The 13,604-nt window shown below is 43.2% G+C and overlaps 1 protein-coding gene across 6 annotated transcripts in view; it reads right to left on the bottom strand.

Moving 5' to 3' along the window:
• The window catches only part of PUS10 (pseudouridine synthase 10), a 79,727-nt gene that overhangs the window by 30,956 nt on the left and 35,167 nt on the right, over positions 1 to 13,604 (bottom strand). For all 6 annotated transcript variants that reach the window (XM_017849083.1, XM_017849086.1, XM_017849088.1 and 3 more), the window contains one exon: positions 3,197 to 3,231. In XM_017849083.1, coding sequence (XP_017704572.1) covers positions 3,197 to 3,223 — 27 coding nt within the window. In that variant the 5' untranslated portion in view covers positions 3,224 to 3,231. The remainder of the gene's footprint in view (positions 1 to 3,196; positions 3,232 to 13,604) is intronic.

The raw sequence follows: 13,604 nt of genomic DNA, 5'->3' as shown, positions 1-13,604 counted from the left end.
AAAAAAAAAAAAAAAAAAAAAAAAAGAAATAGTTGATCCAAAAAAAAAAAGAAAGAAATAGTTGATCTTCCCATTCTGTATCCAGCTGAGAATATAACTGGTTACAGAGAGAGCTTTTGTATGCTTTGGGATTGTGATTTAACAATGAAATACCCAGATAAACTCTACATCTGACAAATAATCAAATTATTTCTCTATATTCAAGAACTTATCCAAATACTCTGTGAGCTTCATAAACTGTTCCTAACTCTCTGAATATCAGAAAGATTTTAGGTATTTTAAAAGACTATCCTGATATTGTATCAACAGTTCAACTATTTAATATTTGCACAAAATAGCATCACCGTTGAAAGTAAATAATATATGAAAATACGTTTTAAAGAATAAACGTTGAAACAGAAAACACAAGAATGGAAACTATTTTTTAAATTGTTTAGATTCTGGAAAGTCCAATGGGTTGTTACAAAAGCCAATCCCAAAAGTGAGTTAAAACATTATTTAAGAAAACCGGTGTTTTAAATCCTTCACAGTCATTGATGTATATTTAGTGCATTTGAGCCCAGTTTAAAAACTTCAACTATAGGTAATTTTTCCCTCCAGATTATAGAGCCAGAGGAAAGGGTTAACAGACAGCTTGGAAACCTCATCCTTATATATAAAGCAAATATAATACTTAAAATGCCAGATTTCCAATCCTGAAAGTTAAATGGGACTAATAACTTTCCTAATATAATTTGGGCTAAATATTTTCACAGAGGTCCCTAGCATATACCAGATTGTCCTTTAGAGGGACTAGTACTCATTAAAGTAAATTCAGTCCCCATTTCATACTTAGTAACTACACTTCTCTTTCTCTTCTCTGTCAGATAAGTGCTTATGAGGGTGTCAGTTGCAATCACTTTTGCTGTAGATACAACACAACCACCATTCTAGAGAAAAGATGAACCAGAATATGCAAGGCAATTAATTTTTTTTTGTAAATTCCCTAAATCAATTCTTTAACAGCAATTCCTCCACAATCTTTTCAACTCAGAATGAACTAGGGACACTGAAGGCAAAAAACCAGTGACCTGTGTTTCTTTCTGTTCCATTATCCCTATATCAATCAGAATGTTTAGGAAGAACTAAACTTAGTTTAAAATCCTTTGATAAGAAATAAAAACAAGCGAGGAGTGGTGGCTCACGCCTGTAATCCCAGCACTTTGGGAGGCCGAGGCATGTGGATCACCTAAGGTCAGGAGTTAGAGACCAGCCTGGCCAACACGGTGAAACTCTGCATCTACTAAAAATACAAAAAATTAACCAGGTGTGGTGGCGCACACCTGTAATCCCAAGATAGTTGGGAGGCTGAGGCAGGAGAATCGCTTGAACCCGGGAGGCAGAGGTTGCAATTAGCTGAGATTGCACCACTGCACTCTAGCCTGGGCAACAGGGGAGAAACTACGTCTAAAAAAAAAAAAAACTGAAATAGAAACAGTAACGCATTAGCAACATGGATATAAATTGAAAACATTTAGAAAAAAGCATGCTCTGACTATGCTAGCAAATTTCTAAAAACATAGGATCAAGTTTTACTATTATACCAGAATCTAAACCATTTGCGACTAATTTAATAAAACCTAACGAAACCCCCAAACCTTATGTAGTTATTACCCTTTTGAAAATGCAGATATATAACACAAAACAAACAAAAAAGTCAAATTAATTATTTTTCTATAAGTCACTTAACCAAGTATGAGATTCTAAAATAGAAATTTATACTCTTCCTGGATTTTTTTCTCCAGAGTATACAGGTACTGCCAATAGTCACATGGCCCTTTTTTGTACTGGTATTTTTTAGTTTCAAACTCCAAAATATTCTGGAGAATTTAAAAAAATTTTTTTTTTTTTGAGACGGAGTCTCGCTCTGTCGCCTAGGCTGGAGTGCAGTGGTGCAATCTCGGTTCACTGCAAGCTCCGCCTCCCAGGTTCACGCCATTCTCCTGCCTCAGCCTCCCCTGTAGCTGGGACTACAGGCGCCCGCCATCACACCCGGCTAATTTTTTGTATTTTTAGTAGAGACGGGGTTTCACCATGTTAGCCAGGATGGTCTCGATCTCCTGACCTCGTGATCTGCCCGTCTCGGCCTCCCAAAGTGCTGGGATTAAAGTGGTGTGAGCCACCGCGCCCAGCCAAAAAAATTTTTTTAAACTCAGTTGGGAATCAAATCCTGATTTGAAGGAGGCAATTTAGAGACTTTATCAAACTTACTGTGAATATTCATGTTTTGTTGCAGAAATATCAATATGTTTGATTATGTAGTACCACCCCAGAGCCTGGGGGGGAGGAAGGAAATGATATACATGATCTTTAACATCATATCACATTTTAAAAATCCAAAAATTTTATATTTCAAAACATCTTTGGCCTCTAAGGGTTTCAGATAAAGGATTGTGAATCTATGTTTTCTATGTCTTACCTATGTGTAAACTCACATAGGTTGTTCCGCCAGTTACTTTTTATCTTTTATGACATAGCTTTATAGTTTAGTTTCTAAGACTAATATAAAATTTATTTTTAGGCTGTGCGCCGTGGCTCATGCCTGTAATCCCAGTACTCTGGGAGGCCGAGGCAGGTGAATCACCTGAGGTCAGGGGTTCAAGACCAGCCTGGACAACATGGTGAAACCCCATCTCTACTAAAAACACAAAAATTAGCCAGGCATGGTGGCAGGCTCCTGTAATCCCAGTTACTAGGGAGGCTGAGGCAGGAGAATCACTTGAACCAGCAAGGTGGAGGTTGCAGTGAACTGAGATCACACCACTGCACTCCAGCCTGGGTGACAGAGCAAGACTCCATCTCAAAAATAATAACAACAACAATAATAATAATAATAAATAAATAAAATTTATTTTAAAAATATAACTGCCCAAACTACATTACATAAGTACCTAATGCATATAAACATGTATTTACATTCATATTAAAACACACAAAAAATGAATCTGCTTTAATAAACTACTAATGTTATGCAAATAAACTAATGAAACAAGGTTGATACCCTAAATGTATACAATAAAAATTGGTTCTTTGTGCTGATTTCTCTAGTAGCTAGTGAATGCACTATAAAAATAGAGATTGTAGTAGTAAAAGTACTTTAAGAACCAGGTAGCTTGTATTTAAATGGTAGTAAAAATTCCCTACCTAAATTACTTACCCCATTTCCTGTTTTACCAGCAACCATGCAGCATGCTGTAGGCAATTTAGTCACACCCAGAAAGAGAAAAGGGGGAAACATGTTCAGTGAAATTAAGTCTCAATATCATTACTGAAGTGCTTAACTATTTGCTAATCAAACTCCCCTTTTTAGATGATGAGTTAGTATTCAAAAATTTACCAGTGACCTCAGTCTCATTTAAAATCAGAAATGAGGTAAGATTTTATTTTGCAATGCTGGTTTACTGTGGCCTAGGAATTCAGCAGGGGTATCCCCCTCCTCCTTACAGATTTCTATTTCTCATTAATGAGGTATGAGTGTTTTTCTTTTCTTTCTTTATTTTTGAGAGGGAGTCTCACTCTGTCACCAAAACTGGAGTGTAGTGGAAGGATCTCAGCTCACTGCAACCTTTGCTTCCCAGGTTGAAGCGATTCTTCCACCTCAGTCTTCTGAGTAGCTGGGATTACAAGTGCCCGCCACCACACTCGGCTAACTTTTGTATTTTTAGTAGAGACAGGGTTTTGCCATGTTGGCCAGGCTGGTCTCGAACTCCTGACCTCAAGTGATCTACCCGCCTCGGCCTCCCAAAGTGCTGGGATTACAGGAGTGAGCCACCGTGCCCAGCCCAGATTAAATGAAATTTATGCCGGCCGGGTGGGGTGACTCACGCCTGTAATCCCAGCACTATGGGAGGCCGAGACGGGCGGATCACGAGGTCAGGAGATCAAGACCATCCTGGCTAACACGGTGAAACCCCGCTCTACTAAAAAAAAAAAAAAAAAAAATACAAAAAAATTAGCCGGGTGTGGTGGCGGGCGCCTATAGTCCCAGCTACTCGGGAGGCTAAGGCAGGAGAAAGACATGAACCCGGGAGGCGGAGCTTGCAGTGAGTCCCTGCACTCCAGCCTGGGCGGCAGAGCGAGGCTTCGTTTCAAGAAAAAAAAAAAGAAAAGAAAAGAAAAGAAAGAAAAGAAATTTATGCCAAATGCTTTGCATAGTAAGTGACTGACACTGAGATTTGTTTCCTGTTAGACTCCCACAGTTTTCACCTTAAAGAAAGGCAATGGTATGTCCCCCACAGCACACAGTATTTTGCAAACATGACGGAAACATTGTATAAGTCAATAATATACCATATGTAGTCTGCTTCTACATGTCACAAAAAAAGGCCAATGATTATCATTCACATCCACTTCAAGACACGGCTTAATTTATAGATAAGCTGTGGTTCATATGTAGACCTGTCCTTCTAAACTAACAGGACTTCCTTCAAATGACCAGTAGGGTACTATATAGACTCCTGAAGACTGATGATCACTTAGAAAGGTTGGCTGCATTAATTCTTTCAGACTTGAGCCAAGGAGAATAAATTAATCGCTAGCTAGGCACAACCTGTTACCAGTGATGGCAGCGTGGACCGTCCGGAGTGGCCGCTGCCATCAGGCCTGCTGCAGCGGGGACGTGTGGGCGGCGGCGGCAGGAGGGGTTGTGGGAGCAGCAGTGGCGGCGGCGGGACCCCTGTGCTCCACGTTCCCGAGGCAGCCAACTGTGCCACCTCTGCTCTCGCTTGGCCGGCCAGGACCTGTTCTCAGGCCCAAAGCCTCCGTCCCAGCCTCAACCTCGCTCCCCATCGCCATCTCAGGAGCCCACGAGCACCTGGCCAAAGGCGCAGCCTGGACCGTGGGACCAGCCGTGACAGAGTCGGGTTAATTTGCGTGGGGTTGGCTGGGGCGGCCTCTGCTGTCGGTAAAACGCAGAGGCAGGCAATCCCTGGAGTCCCACCCAACTTGGGGCTGTGGACCCAGGCATCTCTGCACTTTCAGGGACCCTGAAAGGCCCCCCGTTCCTCCCACAGGCTTGGAGGTGTCTGCTCCCGCTGCCTGGCCTCTCCCTGCTCCCTGTGCCTGCACCAATCTCTGAGCAAGGTTGGGGCCGAGCCTGGGCACTGTCGCAGCCCAGCCAGGTATGTGCACACTCAGGGCAGTGCTGACAGGCCAGCTCCATGCTTCCTCAGCCCCCTGCGGACTTTAGGCACCAACAAGCACGGGAGGGAGGCCGAGGAGAGGTTGAGGGCAGTTTGGTGCTGGCCTGCAGGCGCCCCTTGGCAGGAACAGCCAGGGGGCAACGAACAGCAGCAGGAGGCAGACAGGTTCCTGGGCAGAAAGCGGCAGGTCCACAGTGAAGCCCCACCTTCAAGTCGGGGAGGGTCTGAAGCCTGGGGGGTGGGGCTGCCAGTCCCTGGGACAGGAGTAGGAACTTGTCCTTTATCCAGGCCCCCCCATGGCTGCCCACGGACCAACTGGCACACACTTCCTCCCCTCTGAGGCCCATATAAAGCCCCAGACTCAGCCAGACCCAATGAGATGAGGGGACAACCAGCAGCAGAGAGGTGCTACCCACCCCAGGGTCTCTCTGCTCAGAGCTGAAGAAATGACAGACGACCTACCTGCAGAGAAGAGCTACCCTCTCTGCTGAGAGGTGAAGAAATGACAGGACCACCTGCCTGCAGAGAGGAGTTACTCTCTCTGCTGAGAGCTGAACACTTATCGGGACACCCTGGCTATGCAGAGGAGCTACCCTACCCACTGTGGGTCTTCTCTGAACTGTTCTATCACTTGATAAAGCTCCTTTTTTTTTTTTTTTTTGAGACGGAGTCTCGCTCTGTCACCAGGCTGGAGTGCAGTGGTGTGCGATAGCAGCTCACTGTAACCTCTGCCTCCTGAGTTCAAGTGTTTCTCCTGCCTCAGCCTCTCAAGTAGCTGGGACTACAGGCGCCCGCCACCACGCCCATAAAGCTCCTTTTCATCTTGCTCATCCTCCACGTTTGCATACCACATTCTTCCTGGACGCAAGACAAGAACTCGGGACCTGATGAATGGTGGGACTAAAAGAGCTGTAAAACAAATAGGGCTGAAGCACGACCCTTGCTCACCACGGTGGGGACGAGAAGAGAAGAGAGGAGAGAGGAAGAGAAGAGCTGTGGTCCGGAACCCAGACCGAGGAGCTCCCTGAGCCAGGGCTGTGACACCCTCTTTAGGGCTCTGCGGTTTCTAGCGTCTCCAAGTTTCCAGATGCCACCATATTCCCCGGGGTCAGCTGTGTAAGCTGTTTATGGTATGTCTGGTCCAGCCGCAGCTTCACAGGGAGCCATGCCTGCACCTGGAGCTGCCTGTCCCACTGCAGCCAGCGAGCCTGCTGTGTGCAATGGCTGGACCCCATCCTCACTCACACAACCCTCGCTACTCTACGCCTGGCTTGCTCTTGGCAGGCATGGGACCCAGGTGTAGCCTCCCAGGCCGAGTGGGCAGAACTAGCCTAGCGGGCCAGAGAAAAACTCAGGCAAAGACGCCACTGTCCACAGTGTTGCCAAGCAACACCCCAAGGATCCCGTAACACCAGTGCCTGAATGTCTCACCAGTACCTTCTGATTTGTTAGTTTGTTTACTCTGCTAGCTCAACCTAATACCATTTATAATAGTAGTATTACAAGATCCCTTCCTTCTTTTCTCTCATTTATTCGAGCCTTATTTCAAAATGCATGGGCATAGTATCATGGTAATTTTTTTTTTTTTTTGAGATGGAGTCTCACTCTGTCGCCCAGGCTAGAGTGCCATCATGTGATCTCGGCTCACTGCAACCTCTCCGCCTCCTGGGTTCAAGCAATCCTCCTGCCTCAGCCTCCCGAGTAGCTGGGATTACAGGTGCATGCCACCATGCCCAGCTAATTTTTGTATTTTAGTAGAGACAGGTTTTACCATGTTGGCCAGGATGGTCTCAATATCTTGAACTCGTGATCCACCCACCTTGGCCTCCCAAAGTGCTGAAATTACAGGCGTGAGCCACTGTGCCGGACAGTATCATAGTATTATAACACACAAATTACTATGAGTCAGAAACCTAACTTTAGGTTTTACTTAATTTCTGGGACTCAATTTTCTAATGTGTACAATGAGAGAATTACTAAGATGATTGTTATTTAAACTTTTCTGGATGGCTAAAGGTAATCATTTATAGACACTGTTACTAAACTGTTTTGTAATAGACTATTGAGACCTATGGGACTTAGGGAGCATTCAAAAAAAAAAAAAGAAGAAGAATGGTCTCCTAAAACTGAAACCTTGTAGTTAATTTTGTCCTGCCCTTCCTTCAGCCTCATTCTTCTTCTTTCTTTTTTTCTTTTTTTTTTTTGAGACAGTCTCGCTCTGTCGCCCAGGCTGGAGTGCAGTGGCATGATCTCGGCTCACTGCACCCTCCTCCTCCCCATTTCAAACGATTCTCCTGCCTCAGCCTCCTGAGTAGCTGGGGACTACAGGCACCCGCCACCACATCCAGTTAATTTTTATATTTTTAGTAGAGACAGGGTTTCACCATGTTGGCCAGGTTGTTCTCAAACTCCTGACCTTAAGTGATCCACCTGCCTCGGCCTCTCAAAGTGCTGGGATTACAGGCATGAGCCACCGCTCCTGGCCCAGCCTCATTCTTTAAGAGATCTATAAACACATATCCTTATATATACAAAAATATTAATACATCCCTTGCAGGAATATTGTGAGGATTTAATGTGTTTGTAAAGACCCAAGTCATGTTCCTAGCAAATACTGAATAAATGGTAATTAATGCTGTTGTTGAACTGAAACCTTATCTGTACTTTATAAACAATAAAATTCAGATTTATCCCTTAAAAGATTTACAGGACTTGATCTCATTCCATCATATTTCCAAACTGCTTTGCTATAGCTAGTTCTGAAACCTCCAGATTCAATGAAATCTGAGCTATAGAAAACTATCTGTCTCTTCTTTAAGGGATCTCAGACTCTTCTGTCTTTTCTTAGTGACTACTGTGTCTCCTCTTTTGAAGCAAATTCTGTTCTCCACAAGTCACTTTCAGGTAATGTCATCAAGTCTGCAATGTATCCTGCCATCCTCTAACTATATAGTAGGGTGGAACTGGAGGTTGCCAAGGGAAACCAGGTAACCATGTGTAATACATGAAATTAAATCAAATGTCTTTAGTATCAGAGACTTGCTAAAGGGTTTTTCCTTCCTAAACTTCTGCAGGCTCCCTACTCCAGCATGCCAACAGATTGGACAGAACTAATCACACAGCAGGGGCTTAAAGGCCGAATCTCAAATCAGTCAGTATTGCTCGATTATCAGTTGTTCCCACAAGCTAATAATGCCCTGGACCTGCTTCTGGCAAGGAAAAAGAAGTACATTTCTCCATTTCAGATCACCAAGATAATTTTAATAAATGTTCTGTCCCTTAGTCAATGGAAAAAAATCCATTCTCTAGAGTAAACAATTAAATTTTTCCTCCCCAACAGAACCAAATGGCATTAAAGTTACCAGGTTTAATCATATTTGATACCAGAGGCAGTATGTCACCTCCAGAAAATTCAGAAAACATGCAATTTAATATCGGACTATATTTGACTTTATTAGAGAATGTCAGGCAAGTCCTAAATGGGGCAGTTGACTAAGTGCTTGCTAAAGTGCTTGTGTACTCTGCTAACACTAACACACACACCATAGACCAGAAGGTCTATGCCTGGGAATGGTGTTTGAGCTTTCTGAGTTAGAGGTTCATCTAGTATCAAATAATGAGAGTGGGTAACAGTAAGACCAGGGATTGAAGTTGATTCAAGCAGAGGTGACAGAGAAAGGATAGAGATAGAGAGAGGTGTTAAAAATGGTGTGTTGCAAAACTACAATTCGGTAAAGTTGGACACTTTGGGGTATATTATGTGTGTTCATAAGTGAGGTTAGGGGTTCAGCGATTAAAGATGAAACTGGAAAGGTCAGAAGGTTTTGACTGCCAAGCTAGGTCATGACCCCAAAGACCGAAACCATAACATAAGATGTGATTCATTTATGTATATGCCAAGTCTCGCGGCAGCACAAAGAAACATTTGATCTTTAAATCTTCTATAATTCATCAAGTTGCAATATAACCATCATTTTCATACTATTGTTTTTCTTGTGTGGCAGTTTAAGAGGAAAATATGTCTTGTGCCAAAATATTTCTTTATCATACATGGGAAAATGTAGTGTGAAAAAGTCATATTTTCCAGAAAAATGAGAGAATGTGTCCAGCCCACTTTTCTCATTGTTGCTGTCTATCTGGCTCTTATAGACATCTGAGTTAGACATCTGAGTCTGTAATTCCTGATGGAGGGAAACAAACACGAGATCAAAAGGCAGGCTCTGCTTCTATTACGTGATCACTAGCAAGGTGGCTTCTCTTTCTGGGTTTCTCAAACCATAAGAGGAAGGTATTCAATTTATTTAGGCGGTATTGCCTATGTGGTGAGATTGCAATTGAGAATGCAGAGACAAAAAAATCAGTCTCTGCCCATGAGCAAACCCATGAACTAAGGGAAAAGGATAATAAACATTAAGATATTAATAGTAACAGTAATGAAAATAATTAAAATACAGAGTGGTGGGGGTTGAGACAGAGATACACTTAGGAGGGGCATGTAAACGATCCTTGGCTCAGTCTTGCAGGAGAAGTGACACCTAATCTGAGTTTTGAAGGATCAGCTACTTAGAATTCATAGGGCAGGCCGGGCTCGGTGGCTCACGCCTATAATCTCAGAACTTTGGGAGGCTGAGGTGGGTGGATCATCTGAGGCCAGGAGTTCGAGACCACCCTGGCCAACATGGTGAAATCCCATCTCTATTAAAAATACAAAAATTAGCCGGGTATGGTAGTACACACCTGTAATCCCAGCTACTAGGGAGACTGAGGCAGGAGAATCACTTGAACCTGGGAGGCGGAAGTTGCAGTGAGCTGAGATTGTACCACTGTACTCCAGCCTGGGCAACAGGGTGAGACTCCATCTTAAAAAAAAAAAAAAAAAGAATTCACAGGGTAAAGAAATGTGGAAAGTATGTTCCAAACAGAGGCAACCTTAGGGCGCAAATGCCAGAGAGCGCTGGGAAGGTTCTAGGGACTACGTCAGTGGTCCCTAAAGAACTGAGCATGTGTGGCTGGGAAATGCAAAGGAGGAAGCAGGACTTAGATCACAGAACTATCGGACCCATACTAAGGGGTTTAGATATTCCCCTTAAGGCAATATGGTGCCACAGAAGGATTTTAAAGAATGAAGTAGCATGATCATATTTGTCTTCAGAAATGCCCACTCTGGTTGCATTGTGAATTAGAAGAAAAAGATGGGAATTAAAGAGAAGGAAGATTTTTCGTAAACTAAAGCAGTATTTCAAGCAAGAAATAATATATTACAGCAATGCTAGTGATGATGAAGAGTAGGCAACTTTAAGAAGTATTGAGGACACAGATTGGCAGGACTTGCTGATTGGCAGTGATGTTGAGGTTTCTAAATCACCACCAATGCCCTTCAAACTGTATTTTTTGAATTTTACACATCTCTTGGACTCATTTATAATAACAAAGATAATATAAATATAGACTGAGAATAATGACAATAGAAAAATGACAATAGTTGTGTGGGCAGCTGGAGGCATTTAGCAGTACCCCCTGCTCCAAACTCTTCTCCCAACACATACACATACACATAGGCATACACACATACAAACATTTATGTAAATTTTTCTTGCACTCTTCATTTGGAAATTGGGCTCAATAAAGAGGTTAGTGACAAGAGAAACTCTTCTTTTTTCTCTCTATCCAGACCGCTGCCTAAGATTTCCTCCTCCTCCTCCCCATCCCCAGCCTGCTAGTGCCTTAAACTTCTGCCCCATCAGGGCCTGTGCCTCACCGTGTGTCAGGGTTGTGGCAGCATGCTATAACCTTGAACATCTGCCGCTCCAAGGCCTGCCCCTCACCTTGCGTCTCAGGTGTGGTAGCAGAAAGAGACAGGTAAGAGAGGAAGGGGGAATATTTTCCTATAACCACTGTTTGATCTACCACTTAGTTGACTCTTGCACCACCACCATCTCCTCACCCCCAGCACCTCCCCATCTCAATCCTACTTTCTTCTTTTCCCCCAAAGCCTTGGATATCAGACCTGTGATTAAATGAATGTAACAGACTGAATCTGGGTGTCTCCTCTGACAAATAAAACTTATGTTGGCCATGTTTAAAAACCCATCAAAATTCTCTTTTCTTTCCACACGGTTGAGAAAAAAAAAATTAAGTGAGACATAAGAAGAGATCATTTAACTCTAGGTTTTCTCTCTACTTTGGTAATAAGAACTTTTAGATAGCATTTAAAAGGTTGAAGATCTTTTTTTTTTTTTTTTTTTTTTTTTTTTTTTTTGAGGCGGAGTCTCGCTCTGTCGCTGGGACTGGAGTGCAGTGGCCGGATCTCAGCTCACTGCAAGCTCCGCCTCCCGGGTTCACGCCATTCTTCTGCCTCAGCCTCCCGAGGAGCTGGGACTACAGGCGCCCGCCACCTCGCCCGGCTAGTTTTGTATTTTTTTTAGTAGAGACGGGGTTTCACCGTGTTAGCCAGGATGGTCTCGATCTCCTGACCTCGTGATCCTCCCGTCTCGGCCTCCCAAAGTGCTGGGATTACAGGTTTGAGCCACCGCGCGCGGCCGAAGATCTTCTTTTCCGACAAGTCAAGAGGGGAAAAGCAAGGACAGATCAGCAAAGACAGAGTGAATCTGTGGGGCCAAATTAGGTTTTACAGCTCTGTTACTCCAGTTCCTGGAATCACTATTTTTATGTTGTGAGTTTTAAGGAAATTGCATTGCATCTTCCAACACTGTAGGTGCTGATGTTTGTTTAGCACTGAAGGATTTGATTGGAAATAACAAGAGGAAATTCTGCAAGTTAGGTGGGGTAGATGTAGAGGCAGGGAGGGGGATCAGAAAAGACAGAATAGTTACAATAAATGAAAGGCTCTGGGATAGATAGATGAAGACAGATATGGCTCAGTCTTGTCCTTTAGTGTCATGAAAATGAGAGAGAACACGCATAGCAACTGAATTTCAGGTAACTCTAGAGTTAATAACCTCAGTGAAGCAAGGATCTCAAACATCTTTTGGCAGCCGGGTGTGGCTGAGAAGTGCAAATGTACTCCCTCTTTGAATTTGGTTTTAGAGAGCCAGCATCTTCTCTGAAACATTCATATTGGCCAGGACTTTGTACAGTGAAGCCCCGTTCTAAGGATAGTTCTGAGTTCCTGCCTTGAGCACAATACAAGTTTCAAGAAATCTAGCACAACATCAGAGGATAAGGCTGACCTGTGATGGCAGCTTCTCTGAAGGACCGCCCATCTCCCACCAACTCTTCCTGCCTTGTGGCTATGGAACTCTGTGCCTTTCATCCAAGACTATCATCAGAAATCCACTAGCTCACATACCTAAATCACTTCTAGAAACTTGGCCTGTGGACAAAATCAGCCACAAGAAAGAACCAAAACACCAAGTGGGTCAGTGCTTCCATTCAAGTTGCAGTTCTGTTGACAAACACACATGAACACACAATAAATGTGTAAAAACAAAAATGCACATAAAATGTAATTATATATATAGATGCAGATATAGACACATGTACAGTAGACTATTCTATTCAAAGAAAATTTAAGGAATTATAGAAGATGAGTACAGGCACCTTCAAAAAAATTAAACTGTTATATGTAGATCGGTGGTTCTCTAACAGTTTGGTTAAAGGACCCATTACACTCATTTTTTTATGAGACAGATTCTCACTCTGTCGCCAAGGCTGGAGTGCAATGACACGATCTCGTCTCACTGCAACCTCTGCTTCCTGGGTTCAAGCAATTCTCCAGCCTCAGCCTCCAGAGTAGCTGGGACCACGCCTGGCTAATTTTTGTATTTTTTTAGTAGAGATGGGGTTTTGCCATGTTGGCCAGGCTGGTCTCAAACTCCTGACCTCAGGTGATCCACCCACCTTGGCCTCCCAAAGTGCTGGGATTACAAGTGTGAGCCACCACGCCCAACCTACATTCTTAAAAGTTTTTGAGAACCTCAAGTAGCTTTTGTTTATGTTGGTTATAGCTATCAATATTTACCATATTAGCAATTAAAACCATGAATTATTACTATTATTATTATTATTATTTTGAGACTGAGTTTCACTCTGTCACCCAGGCTAGAGTGCAATGGCAAGATCTCGGCTCACTACAACCTTTGCCTCCCAGGTTCAAGTGATTCTCCTGCCTCAGCCTCCCGAGTAGCTGAGATTACAGGTGCCTGCCACCACATCTGGCTAATTTTTGTATTTTAGTAGAGATGGGGTTTCACCATGTTGGCCAGGCTGGTCTTGAACTCCTGACCTCAGGTGATCCGCCCACCTTGGCCTCCCAAAGTGCTGGGATTATCGGCGTGAGCCACCACGCCTGGCCTAAAAAATATTTATTAATTCATTAAAAATTAATGACAAAGTAATAAATCCATTATGTGTTAACATAAATAACTTTTCTTGAAAAACATATTTTTCTTTTTTTATTATTTA

The sequence above is a fragment of the Rhinopithecus bieti genome, unplaced genomic scaffold (genome assembly GCF_001698545.2).
Source record: "Rhinopithecus bieti isolate Rb0 unplaced genomic scaffold, ASM169854v2 scaffold_30775, whole genome shotgun sequence".
In the NCBI taxonomy this organism is placed as follows: domain Eukaryota; kingdom Metazoa; phylum Chordata; class Mammalia; order Primates; family Cercopithecidae; genus Rhinopithecus; species Rhinopithecus bieti.
Note: the sequence above shows the minus strand (reverse complement) of the source record. Positions and strands in the feature narration are given on the sequence as shown.